General features: G+C 40.5%; 1 protein-coding gene and 1 long non-coding RNA gene across 4 annotated transcripts in view; one reads left to right on the top strand and one right to left on the bottom strand.

Annotated features, from left to right (window-relative positions):
* NAA15 (N-alpha-acetyltransferase 15, NatA auxiliary subunit) overlaps nt 1-11,916 on the bottom strand; it is a 65,241-nt gene extending 53,325 nt beyond the window's left edge. Inside the window, exon 1 of one of the 3 annotated variants that reach the window (XR_010923666.1) lies at nt 11,513-11,899. Coding sequence is in view for 2 of the 3 variants with exons in the window: in XM_067568035.1 (XP_067424136.1) it covers nt 11,513-11,566 (54 nt within the window). In the remaining variant the exon portion in view is untranslated. Of the gene's footprint in view, nt 1-11,512 lie in introns of all 3 variants that reach the window. The other 2 variants (XM_067568035.1, XM_067568034.1) reach the window with 2 other exon arrangements.
* A 211-nt stretch (nt 11,917-12,127) lies between these two features.
* Nucleotides 12,128-13,509, top strand: LOC137166326 (uncharacterized). The gene is made up of 2 exons (XR_010923649.1): nt 12,128-12,339; nt 12,816-13,509. It is a non-coding gene; the product is annotated as an uncharacterized lncRNA (long non-coding RNA).
* Nucleotides 13,510-14,021: the final 512 nt, after the last annotated feature.

Genomic DNA, 14,021 nt, shown 5'->3' with positions numbered 1-14,021 from the left:
AGATACTCACAGTGCTTCATCCACCCACATATTCAGCATCAACTTCATGGTAACAACTCCACAATCAGTGTTTTACTCATTCCAATGCACAACTGGGCTTCATCACACAGCCCAATATATTGCTGACAATACAATGAAGTAATTGGCTCCACAGAAGGTTATTTCAGTTGTGACTGGCAACATGGCTAATATGAAAGCTGGTTGGTCTTTGCTGATAAATGAGTATCTACACCTGTGTTATAAGCATGCTGTCCTGACGATGCAGCATTTCATTGGTGATGTTGAAGATTTGACAACTTTCTCATCACACATGAGAAAAGTGAAAAAGCACGGTCAAACGTCTTTATTTTTAAAAACACCAGCAGCCATTTTTCAGCATCATTTAGTACAGCACTCAATTTCATCCACGCTGAGTAAGTCTTGCATACTTGATGGGCATCTTCTATTAAATGTTTCCAAGATCTTCAAATATGCAAGCAGGCTTTTCAATCAGCTGCCGCTGAAGAAGTGGTGGCTGGGTGCTGTCCGCAAGTAATCCCCTCTCATATTCTTGATGAGGAGGTCTTTTGGATGCAAACTCAAAATTCATTTCACTACTTGAACCCAAAGTTCAGTCCATTCAGAATACGAAAAATTATTGTTCTACATAGTCTGATGCCAAGGATGAGCTCTTGCACATTAAAAAACATTTGTGAGAATACTAAACACAGTCTACTTACTGACTTTTCTATGAGGAAAAAGACAGACTAAATTATATCACAGAAAAAAATCAAGTGATTACTTGTTCATAATGCTACCTACTTTCTTGATCCACGCATCCATCAACTTTCTGATGATTGATTTGATTTGGCTGGTGACCTTACAGTGGCTGTTGCAAATGTTAAAGGATATACACACGAACAAACAATTCTGATGGAAGCAGCAAATTATAAAACAAGAAGCTACCCAACCCATTCAGTTGTAAAACACCCCAGAGTGCAATCCAGCAATTGAATCAAAACAGCTCTCTCTATTGTGGAGGAAAGAGTCTTGTCCAACTTGCAGTCTAGCTACGATGGTAGAAATTATTTTAATACTTCTATGTAATACTACTGCATGCACAGAACATTTAAAGATTACTTCCTTTACAGTTGCTATTTGTTTTATTTCTGTTTCATCTCTTTTTTTTCCCTTTTGTAACTATTCAGTCTTGAGTAACTGTCATTCTTTCATTTTTTAGAACTCCATTTCATTGTGTTTTGCATTTTTCTGAGTTAAAATAATGCAGTTATAAAACTTTTTTTGTAATTAGTCATAGGAATCTAAGGCTAAGCCTAAGCCTACCAGAGACCATGAAGTCTTATTCCTTTTTGTTACTGTTCTAATAAATTAATGCTTTAAAATATTTGACCATTTTTCATATTATTTGAGCACTGTTTGCAATTGATCCATTATTCAGACTGGTCAAATGCCCAACCGTATTCTGGCTGCTACAATGGGATCATTTTTATTACTCTATCCTTCTTCCAGCCTACAATTTGAGTTCCTCCTCTCTAGTTAATAGCTCTAATGCCTGTATCTGCTGCTCAAGGCTTCTCAAAGAAACAACTACAGAATAAAACTGACTTGATTCTCATCAGTTTCACTGCATGCCCACAAGGTTATAAACAACCACAATGAAAACTGACAGGTCTTGTCAGTGATCACTCTGATACAACTTTGGAAAGCTCTGAGCAGTACCATTAGCACTGAAGTCATCTGTCTACGGACATAAGACAACAATGTACTTACTGGTTTACACTTGGTATGCATATGGAAAGTTTATTTTCATACCCATAAATCCTAGAAACTTTTTTAAAAAGTAAACTTAGAATCTGCAAAAGCTAAGCAAACTAGGCTCCCTCTTCCAACTCACCAGAGGCAAGTAGGAAAATGCATTTTTCCAGCTCTAACTTACCCATCCAAAATGTGTATTTTCTCTCAAAACTGAGTTTATTTATATGGCCATGTATGTATAAAGCATAAGAATATGAATCAAGTAAAGGACTAATATCTGAATGTGAACCACAGTGTCAAATATATGGCATGATCTGCTTAGACAATGATGCATTTCATATACATTTGCTTCAAAAAAAAGATATAGCTGCAGATCATTTTCTGCCACAAAGCTCCAGCAATCTTCCTGTTGTGCATGCATTCAATCCTTTGGACGGGAAATGTAATAGCTGTCCTCACAAACTCAGTTTATTGCCTAAAAATTTCAATTGCAGGGTCCCAGAGCCTGAACTTCACCCCAAGCATCTTTACAATTAAATAACTCCATAGACTGAGCCCAAGTCAGCTGACATGGGCCAGCCCCAGATGTTTAACGGCCCTGTAGACATACCCTGACTCCCTCTAGCTGCTTGAAGCAAGCAGCAGCAGTTTCAATATTTGCACCATTTTCACCACGCAGATTTGTGGCTTGTTGGCTGCTATAAGGATGGTAGCTGGAGAGTCTCTGCTAATCTCTCTCTTTCCAAGCCTCTGTTATTGGATTTTCTTCCTCAAATAGCTCAAGTGCCTGCCTCCATTGCTGCTCATTGCTTTCTCAAGCAGCCACTGATTCTTGTCAGTTTCCACTACTGCCCAAAACGGTACTAAGAGCAGCCATAAAAACTGATAAGACAGAATGTCTTCATTCTGCTGCCACTTGGAAAGCTCTGAGCCAGTGGTGCTTTAAGGTCTATCTTCACTGCAAAAGAAAAGTCTGGTCTTAATTTGGGTCATGTTGGCAACAATCTTTTTGCAACCATAAAGACTAGGTTTTCTCTAAATGAAAGTTCAGACTTGTCTTCACTGCATCAACTCAAGCTATAACTTGAGTTCTGCCCCAATCCGACTTCCATACACATACAAGAATATCTGGTTAGTAATGAAGTGGAGATGCAGCAGCTCAAGTTACAACAAATCATCTGCTGCTAATCCAGTCACTCTGCTAATTTTACTGTATATCTTGTGTGTTGTGCAATGTGGTCACTCACTCTGCTTTCACTCTAGCTGCTCAAGTGGAGTAACTCCAGAGTACTAACTCAAGCTACATGTTAAAGTGAAGACAAACCCAAGATTCTGAAAAAGTTGGTGGTATTGGTATGAAAACCACTACAAAGTGGGCAGGTAGATTTTTGAGTCCTGACCATACCAATTAACAGTGGTCCCTAGGCATCTGATACTCCCACATTATCCTCAGATGTGTTCCTGAGTCAATGACAAATGACATACATAAGACGCTAGAGGATTGGAGATTAAGAGCATCTTAACAGAAAGAGCTGAACCAGCTGTGCAAACCACCTGATTAATCCTATGCCACCAAGGTAAAACACTAAGAAATAGTCTTCTACCACTGATGGAAAGTCCTGGCAGGCAGAATTGTTCTGGATAGCAAACAGTTTCAGTAACCTACACTGCCCTGCCTGGTCCCAGGGCCTAAGGAATCCTCCGGTTGCAAAGAGCCTTGTGTCTTACTTTCCAGAAGAGGCTGATTGAAAGTATCACAGGTCTACTGGAATCAGTTGGAAGAAGAAAAAAAAAAAAAACTCCCCCAACTAACTTCAGACAAGTCTAAAAAAGGAAGTGGATGTTTCTTTTGTGGTGGTGCAGAAAGAATCTGTACAAACATCTGAACTGTTCTTCCATTCGTTGTTGGTGAAATCCACCAAGGAACAGATGCTGACAAATTGCTAAAGCCTCAATGGAAGAAGACAAACTCCTCGTAATCCTTAATCATATAAGCGTGACTCTTGTTCAAAAAGCAATCTTTCAGCATCAACTATTGCCTTATTTTTAGTCTCTCCTTCTTGGGAAAGTTATTCAGAAAGTGGCAGCGGGCCAAATACAACAGCAGCTAACTTCCATCCAATACCCTAGATCTTTTTCAGTCAGGTTTCAGGATTGAATACGGCCCAAAGATCACACTGGTTGCACTGACGGATGCTCTCTCTCAGGATGGAGGTTGAAGATCCATACTATTAGATCTGTTGGCATTCTTCAACATCATGGATCACAAGGTTCTGCTAGCTCAAATGCAGGCTCTCATAAAAGAAGATGGAATCATGTTAGGTCTGAGAACAGAATCAATGTAAGAGTAGCAATGCACAATTGCTCATCTTCTCCAAGGACCCAAATCAGCCAAGTCCAGAAAAGTTCAATCTTGTCACTGCTCTTATTCAATGTCTCTGATACAGTTAAAAGTGATAACACAATAGATCAATGCTGTTATCTAAACTGAGGATGTCCAGCAAGCACAAACAGCAGAGTTTCCTGACACCAAAGTATATGGAAAGAAATAGGAACATAATTTGCTAGGTTAGATTCAGCTTGAGCAAGACAGAAGGTAGTATTTTTTGACAAAAGATACTGTACAAAACTACTTGAGTTTGAATCCATCTCCTTTACTGAGACTATTCCCCACTCCAGACTGTCATGTGATGCACAACCTCTGGATTCTGCTACGTTCATATCAGTTCCGGGATTCCTAAATATAGCAGACCTCTGAATTACAAACACCAGAGTTACAAACTGACCAGTCAACCAACACCTCATTTGGAACTGGAAGTATGCAATCAGGCAGCAGCAGACAAAAAAAAAAAATACAGTATTGTGTTAAAAAACTAAAAAAAAAAAAAAAAAGTTTAAAGAAAGATTTGACAAGATAGTGACAGTTTCTGTGCTTGTTTTATTTAATTAAGATGGTTAAAAGCAGCATTTTTATTCTGCAAAGTAAAATTTCAAAAGCTGTATTAAGTCAATGTTCAGTTGTAAACTTTTAAAAGAACAACCGTAACATTTTGTTCAGAGTTATGAACAACCTCCATTCCTGAGGTGCTTGTCACTCTGAGGTTCTACTGTATCCATATTTACAGCTATGGCTGATTAGGAGATTTTGCCCATTCCTGCCAGGTAAGGGCCTAGGCTAGAAGCTTCTTGGATCACAAACTAAGGTCCTATTTCTTCACACTTAAGAAAACAGACTCAAATATTGATGAATACTATGAACTATTGAGCAGGGAATCTATTATCAATTGTGTGTAAAATCCATGATACAAGATAGTGTCTTCAGTTGGTAAACAAGCTTATTAAATTACCTATCTAAGTACTTACATAGCCGGTAGTACTCAAGAGCTTCAAACTAATAAATTTATCTTCAACATTCCTATAGGCAGGGTGGATAAAAATCAATTAAAAAAAAAAAAAGAATCAGATTTTTTTATTTTTTTAAAAAATCATCAATAAAATACTAAATTTCTCATTTAAAAAATAAGTTACAATTAAATCTCATCACAAACATGCTAAACCTACACTTACAGTCTCATAAAAATGAATTAATGGCTCTAGTCTGTTCAGCCTAACTAACAGCTCTTGCTTCTTGAAAGTCCTGGGCTTTCAATTTCTGTTTCAGTTTCTGCTTCTCAGCAGGCTAAAGTCACGTGTGCAAAGAAAGACACAGGCTGGATAGGATTGTTGTTGTTCTGTGCTTATGTGGTGGTGGAGCTGGGCCAAGCAAGGCAGAGGAGTTAGTTAAGACACTGTCTTAAAGACAGAGAGACAAAGGACAGAGGCAGAGTAGAAAGAAACAGTGGAGTGGACTGGAAAGAAAAAGGGAAGACATTATTCAGTACACACGCACACACCTCCCTATAGTCCCCCACACTTTTGCCACAGAAAAACTCTCATGGCTTCTGGGCATAAGAGAGACCCTATCTGGGAATATCTTGAAGAAATTCCTTCCCTGGGTAAAAAAGGGAAAACGTGTCAAGTGTAAACAGTGCAAGAAAGGGCCTAGTTGCAAGAATGAAACATCATAATGAAAACTGCTTACTGGGAGAAAATGATGTGGATGAAGAAGAAAGAAATACCTCACCAGAAAGTTAAGCTGCAGGCAATAAAGAAGTGAATGGCTCAAGCACTAACTCCACCTCATTTTCCTGCAAACATTCTTGACCCTAGATATAAAGGTAGATGCCTAACTTCTGAAGATGATGATGCTGCCATGGCATGGGCATCTCAAAATCACTCCTCAGTTATGCCAGTCATCATAAATTTCAGGGCTGGAGCGGAACCATTTAAACAGTACATGTTTACTGATGATGTTTTGAACAAAGTCACTCCCCTGAATTGGTAGAAATCATTAGCCAGGCACCTTGAAACAGAGTTCCTTCAGTTGTTAAGCCAACTTTTCACAGTAGTAGCTTCTTCTACAGGCACAGAGAGAATATTTTCATCATTTGGTATGATAAGAAATGGACTAGGAGTTGAAAAATCAGGAAAACTTGTATTTCTGTTTCAGTCTATGAATAAAAATGAGTGGGAAGATGAGAGCTAGTTGTAGAAGTTTTAAGGCCAGCGTATGCTTAGTGTTGTGATTACTTGTTTGTTAGACTTAATAAAATTTGAAAATTAGAAAAATAAAAAGGAGTTTAAGGACAGCCATCATCCGGCAACACAGGAAACTGCAATTGCAAATGTGAAACATGTATGTAACATTTAAGATTTAGTTTAAAATAATATAAGTGCTATTGTGTTTGTGTGTGAGAGATTTAGTTCTTACCATTCCTAATGTACTGCTGCTGCATCTGCAGCTTGACACAGGTAATGAGCATTATTTACTATTTCCTAAATTAATAAAAATCAAGTTATCTAAAAAATTACACAAAGTATACCCTCCTAGATGTTGTAAAATGTTGTACTGAGTTGTAAATTAACATGTTTTAGTGATCAGATTTGCACCATTGTTTTAAGAAATAAGTATCAGTGGGAAATGTGATTTAAATCAATGATTTTCTCTTGGTGATTTAAATCGCCTTAATTTAAATCAATCTATCCTGTCTGTAGATAGGGAAACATTATTTCCATTTTCACAGAAGCAGTAGCAGATGGACAGTAGCAGACAGGTGGCTGTGTAGAACCAAAAACTGAACCTAGATTTGAGTCCCAGCCCACTGCCTCAACCACAAGATCATCCTAACACCTAATTACTGGAAAGATTCATTAATAAAATATCCCTCCTAGCAAAGAAAAACAGAAACCAATACAATAATATCTTGTTATCTCTACTCATTTAAAGCATGGTGATACATATAGCTAAACTACACTTCTCAGCATACTCAAGCAACCAGTTTACATTATAGTGCAGAAATTATCATTATTGGTATACAGTGTATTAACTTAGTGGGTTATCACTAGAAATTGGAATGATCACAACCTGTAATCCTGAACCAGGTTGCTGCTTCTTGGAGTAAGAGAATACATTTTGAACAACATACAGTATGTACTTAATACTAGATTTAAAACACACACTTTGAATATTTTAAATACGATACTTACTTAGCATATATAGTACAAAGCTTTGAAGCAGTAAGGAAACTTAATCCCTACTGTAGACATGGCCTAAGTGTAATTTCCTCATTTGAAAATGTTTTCTTTACAAAATTGGAAATAAATATTGTTATATTTGAGGCTCAAAAAAATTACCTGACACCTATTAAGCCAGGGTGAAAAGTACATACACAACTATGCTTTCCCAAAAGGCTATTGTTCCCCAAAGTTATTTCCTCTGCAATTCAAAAGAATAAAAAAATTGTATAATATCATATACCATATTTAACTATCTTTGCGAATCAGTTTTCTGTTTATTTTTTTCCTAAATTCATCTAGTTGTAGGCCTGGCCCAACAAATGCATTCATTTAATATGTGACCTATCCAATTGGTAATAATTTAAATACATTTGCTGAGTTGCATTTGACCAGCTAGTTTCTCCACGAAAGCTGGTTAAATAGCATAAGTATTAATTGAATATTTGTCAAAAGCCTTTGAATTTTACCAGTTATTTGTAAACTACAACTCAACCACTCCCACTTCCTATATTTTGTTTTACTTTCTTTGCCTTTTTCTTCACTTCACTTTCTCCTTTCCTTCCAAGGAAACTGCATTTCTCCATTACACTACAATTTACCATATACCATGAAGAGGGGTGTATGCTGTTTTATTTCTCCCACAACTTTCTGAATGCTGAAATGGTGTTTATTACTCTTCCCAACCCCAATCTGAGTCTTCCCTTCTGGTGTTAGGCCTCTGCTGTTGCTCATAGCTTGTCCAAATGCAGTTTAATGAAGCAGACCCAATTCATGTTAGTTTCACTGATGCCCATAAGGATCAAAAAGAAACACTGTAAAGTGACATCTTAGAACCTACACTTTCCTTCTTCTGCACCCTGTGAAAGCCCTGAGCAGCAGCAGAGGTACTGGAATGCTCTGCAGATTTAAGGCAACACTGTGTTAGTTTAACCTTGGTTTGCTCTTGCATATCTACATATCTCCAACGGCTAGAGAAACATTCAAAAACAAAAACAGCAGAAAGTGATAACTTCTTAGGAAAGTCTTTCTTACTCATAATGGATGAGTGGATTTTTCAAGTTTTGATTGTTTGTATTACAGGAGTGCTGAAATGTTAAATGTGGAACAGACAAAGCACATTCCCAGTAGAACTGCCATACACCTATGAGCCGAGTCCTGCAAATCTGCAGATATCTGCTTTTTATCCATGGACCATTTTGCAGATCATGCAGATATAAACTTTGTATCTGTGCAGGGCTCTACCTATGAACAGATTATGAAGATCTTACTCTATTTAATGCTTTATATCAAACAGTGATAGGATACACACAGGTAAGTGGAAAAACTGGTTTGCAACTACATTTCTACATAAAGATTTCTGTTACAGATTTGTGAACTTGATAGCTTTAAAAAACTGACAACTGTTCCAAATCTCCACAGAATAAAAAATAAATTATTTCTCCCAAAAGACTGAGCAGATCCTGTCCTGTTTTTCTAAGACCTAACATTCAAGTACTGAACTAAGAGTAATTTTTCTTAACACTACAAATAAATGACACCCTCCCAAAAAAGTAGAGAAGCATACAGAATTGGTTTAATGTCCAAAATGTCCATGTCTATTTTATTCTTTGCTTACAAAAATAAAATGGCAGTCTACCTGCTTGACTTACTGAGTTTACAATAGCCTAGAGAACTGCAGTTTGGATGGTTCTGTATTCTGGTAAATGCTCTGTATAACAATATTAATTACTGAGGGCAATACACATCTTTTGGGTACTCTGTAGGCTAGATCACATCAGTGTCTGCTCAAAAAGTCTTGAATCTGTAAGCTAACTCTTGATATATACAAAGAAATGACATACCTGAAACAAGGTGGGTATGTTCCACCTGTTCACTGGTCAGGCTTTCAATATGAATAACGAAGAACTTATTTTTCAATCTACTTATTTTATTTTGCAATAAATTAGAAAACCACACAGCAGTCTAACAAATGTGAACTGTGGTGGTAGGCTCAGGTACCATGAAAGAGAAAGAGGCAGAAAGAGTGAGAAGCATTAAAAAAAAAAAAGAAAAAAGTAAAATTGTATATCACATAGGAACTGAAATTACTTAGGTTACAAAGATTCCCACACAACTTGATGATAATAGAATTTTCAGTTAACACGCACACACACACAAGAATAAAAACAAACCTTTGTACAAGCTAAACAAAATCTGTTTGGTCTCCTCAGCCTAAAACCAAGTTTCCTGAGCTGGACCAAATTCCCAAGTTAGGTTGTCTTTTTCAAAGCTGGGGCAAGCTTTATAGCTTCTTAATACCATCTTCATTAAACTCTAGCTCAGACAGAGCACTCCAAGCTACACCTTTTGAAGTAGAATGCCAAGACAACTTTGATATATGAGGAATTTTCAGTGGAATAGTTTGAAGAGACTGCATAGCAAGGTTTAGAATGTAATTGTGCCCACATTTGGGTGGTGACTTCTGTTCTTTAAAACTAACCGAGGTTATATGTTTCATGATGGTAATACATATCTTTGCACTTTTAACTACTGTGTGGTTATCTACAGTTCTGTACATTTATTTCTCATATAGTGATTTTTATACTAAACACTCAGTAATAGAATACATACGAATCAGAGGCAAAAGTTCACAGAAGATTTTAAGACTGTTTTGCACACACAAAAATCTTAAAATACATATCTTAAAAAGAAATATTTCATCTTATTTCAGTAGAATTGATAAGTAAGATAGATGAATAAAATGCAGTCTTCTAATGAATTTCTCTGCATAAACCAATTGTCTTGATCTGTGGTACAGATTACTATTTCTGTAGCCTTGCACAGTGCTGTCACTTCAAATGGATTACAGTATTTGGCTTAACATTCCTGATCTCAGGAAGCACATAACAGTTTAAGAGTCTTTAAAAACAGACATTTTAGAATCAAAACTAACATGCAATATTTTGCAAAAAATGTTGTGGGAGAGAACTACATGAGGCTTCAAGATTAAATAGATAAGAGAAAATCCTCTTATCATGAAACTCTTGATAATCATTAATTAATTGATCCATCTTCTTACAATACTCCATGCACCCCAGTGTCTTATTATCAAATTTCATACTGCACTGAGTCAAAGCTGATGTGAACTTATTATATTGCTTAGCACACTGAAGTATGCATTCCTGTTATGCACACTTTAAATGTTTTAGTTTGTACTCCTAGTAATTATTTTCTGGAGCAGAATTTGTTTCTTTGATATATGTTGGAATTAGAATCTAAGGAAAGTTAAATCTTGTCAATGTAAAACATTTTGACAGTTAATTGCTCAGCTAGTCATCATTTTACATTTACACATTCCCCACTAATTAGCAAACACTGCAATCCCCCAAAATCTGACTTTTTAAAACACCCATAGGAACCTCAAAATCCCCAGCTATAGTAGGAACAGAATTGGTGACTTCAGGATGCTTTAAGAAGCCTAGTATTTTGCACTAACCTAGGATCATGTCTAACTCTCTTTACACAACTCTGAAGCAGTCAGACAGATGCAAAATGCAGCGTGCGCAATGTACTGGGCTGTCACCCAAACATAAGGGACAGGATTCAAAATTAAAATTCACTAGTTAATGGGTGTTCAGAGCGCTTTTGCTCTCTACCTCAGCAAAACCCAGCCAGAAACACCAACTTCTACCCCCTTCGCTTTTGCTTACCCAGCGCAGCACGGAGGAAGAGGTGGGCCAGAGGGGGGGCTATTGTCGGGGAGGGGAGATTGGCTGGAAACTTCCTTCGACTAAAGACTTTGCTCGTATCCCTTCAGGTTTTATGCCGAGCCTCTCCCCTGGCCCCTCTCTCATGGGCCTCCTGCCACATACCGGGGGAAGCCCTTCGTTCCAGGCACCGGAGGAGCGGGGGGCCTCTTACCCGTCCTCCTGCTCCGCTTTAGGGGGCAGCAAAAGAAAGACAGACCCAGAAGCGGGGAGGATGCAGCAACTAGACCGACGCGCGGGAGGGGAAGGGGGTTGACGCGAGCCGGCGCTGGGATCCAGGCAGGGGCGTGGGGCTCCCTAGGTCCCATCCCAACGAAGTTGCCAGGGCTGCAGCTCCCACCGGGGTCGGGGGCCAGGCCAGGTGCCGCCGGGGGCCCCCCGCCCGGCCCACTCACCAGGATGCGCTTGAAGAGCGCGTTCTCCTTGGGCGGGAGGCTCACGGACGGCATCGCCCCTGCTGCTGCTGCTGCCGCGGCCGGCTCCGGCTCCGCTTGGAGGCTCCGGGGGGCGGCGTGTCTCCTGCCGCTGCTCGGTCACGGTCACCACCGCCTCCCGGGCCACCCCCGCCACCGCCTCCTCCTGTTCGCTTCCGTCCCAGGCCCGGCCCCGCCAGGCCGCCGTATCCGCGCCAGGTGCCCCGCACCGAGACCCAGGCGACAGTTCACGTGGTAACTGAACAGGCCGGAGAGAGGCGCCGCCAAAATGGCCGCCGCGTGGGGGCTTCCCCAGCCGGGTCACACTCCCCAGTGCGCATGCGTCGCGACCCTATTGCCTAGCCCGGGCCGGCTCGGGCCGGGCGTTCGCGCGGGGCATGTCGGGAAGCGGGGCCGCTCCCCGAGTCCCGCCCTTGTGACTCAATCCGGGCCCGTCCCTCCCCGCCCAGGCGGCCCCCGCGCGCCGCGGCAGCGGTTGTCGTGACTCGTCTCCAGCCCCCGCAGCGTCAAAATCCCGGGGGCGGGGCCGGGCCGGGCCGGGCCTGGCCTCAGTCTGGAGCCTGTGGCATTTCCCATTGCACCCTCTGCGCCCGGCCCTCCCTCGGCTCTCCCGCCCGGCAGCGGCCCCCCCGCTCGGACTCTTCCCGCAGGACAAGCTCCGGGGCTTCCTTCGTGGACAGGTTATACGGGCCCTGGGAGCCGGCGGTAGGCGCGTCTCTGCGCCCCCCTCCCGGAAGCTGGACAGCTCAGGCTCCGGTTGGAGGGGTGTTGATGGCCCGTGTTAGCTAGTACGTTGTAGAAGCCGAATGTAAACAAGGCCCCTGCCGCTCAGGTGTCAGCATGGGGGGTGATCTCTTAGCTCAGGGACAGGTGCTGCACCTTGGCTACCTTACATTGTTGAAAGTGTTAGCACGTATTGACATTGAGCCTTTAAATGCTAGGCTAGATCAGGCCTGGGCAGATGCCATTTTAATTTTCAGGAACATACCTCCCTCTCTGGCTTTTTACCAAAAGTGATGAGTAGCTACCATTTGTGGGCCTTTGGGGCAATGCCAGCTCCCTTCACACAGCCCTGACACCATACTTCCACCTGCAGCCTCACCCTGCAATCCTCCAGTCTGGTTCTGCAAGTCTTGGTTACAAACAGGGCAAGTGACTGCTAATTTTTGGGCTCCACCCTCACAGTGCTGTTCCAGCAAAACAACTCAAGCGAGTCAACTCTTGTTTTAAGGCCACTGTTGGTTCTCCTCTGCTTCCTTTCTAGGACTTGGAACCACAGAAAACATGATGACTGCTGCACATTTGAGCGTCAGTAAAGCAATTATCATCTACAGTGTCAGAATTTTGTATGCTATTTAAATGCAAATTAGAATGAGATCCTCAGTTTTTGTCTACAACTTCATCAGGATTTGAACCCAAGTTCTCGAATGAAAAGTTCATGTCCAACCAATTGTGCCCCTAGCCTTCAGCAGATGAAACTGTTAAACCATTTTGTACCCTAAATAATGAAAAGTCCTGAACTGTTTTTGACATCCTAAGTAGTAATGGCATGAGAGTTTAAGTACCTTTATGGATTAGAAACTTGCTAAGAAACAGAAAACAGAATAAGAAGAAATGATCTAGTTTCAATACGGCAAAAGATGAAAAATGGAGTGCCTCAAGCTTCTGCACTAGGGGCCTGATTTAAGGCCCACTGAAGTCAATGGGAATCTTTCCTTTTACTTCTGTGGGCTTTGGATAACATGGTATGAGATGTTATTTAATATATGTATTAATTATTTGGAAAAAGGAATGTATACCGGGGCATAAATTTTGCATGTGACAAGACTAAAAAATGAGAAGCTTCAAAAGGAACTAATTTAACTAAAGATCCCAGTCTTGTAAAGATGTACGCACATGCTTAACTTTCCTACTGTCATGCTTTCTGGAATGGCTCTTGATCAATGCCAACCTCAGGGTAGACTGTCAAAAAAGCAGGGCAGAACCCCCAGATTTGTTGTATGTTGTATAATTAGATTCCACCAACCCAGTAACAAGTGTGAACTTTTGAATCACTATAACAGTCTTACCGTGGAGTCATAGGTAGTTCCCTTGGACATTCCAGTCTATCTTGTCACCCAGGCAAGATGGACTATGTGATGGATGGTCATTTTACAACAAAAATCGCAATAATATTCAGGTTACTCCCAGTCCCAAAGGACCAGTCACTTACCCCATGTCAATTTGCATCTTAGAGCTCGCACCAAAGGCAATGCTTGTAGCCAATCCTGTAATTAACTAATGGTTTATTAAATAAGAAAAGTCATTAGTTATTTATGAGGTTAAAACAGGAAACATTGCACATGAGTTATATTCTTAGATTTAAAAAGATAATACAAACTAATATAATAAGCAGCTCTATACAACTTTTAGGATTGACCCATGCCAAGGGGATCTCTTGCTTATATTTAGGCATCTTTGCCCCTCAGGG

The sequence above is a fragment of the Emydura macquarii genome, unplaced genomic scaffold (genome assembly GCF_026122565.2).
Source record: "Emydura macquarii macquarii isolate MOO-44397 ecotype Brisbane River unplaced genomic scaffold, CSIRO-AGI_Emac_v2 contig_2834, whole genome shotgun sequence".
In the NCBI taxonomy this organism is placed as follows: domain Eukaryota; kingdom Metazoa; phylum Chordata; order Testudines; family Chelidae; genus Emydura; species Emydura macquarii.
The sequence above is the reverse complement of the archived record's forward strand: the minus strand, read 5'-3'. Positions and strand labels throughout refer to the sequence as shown.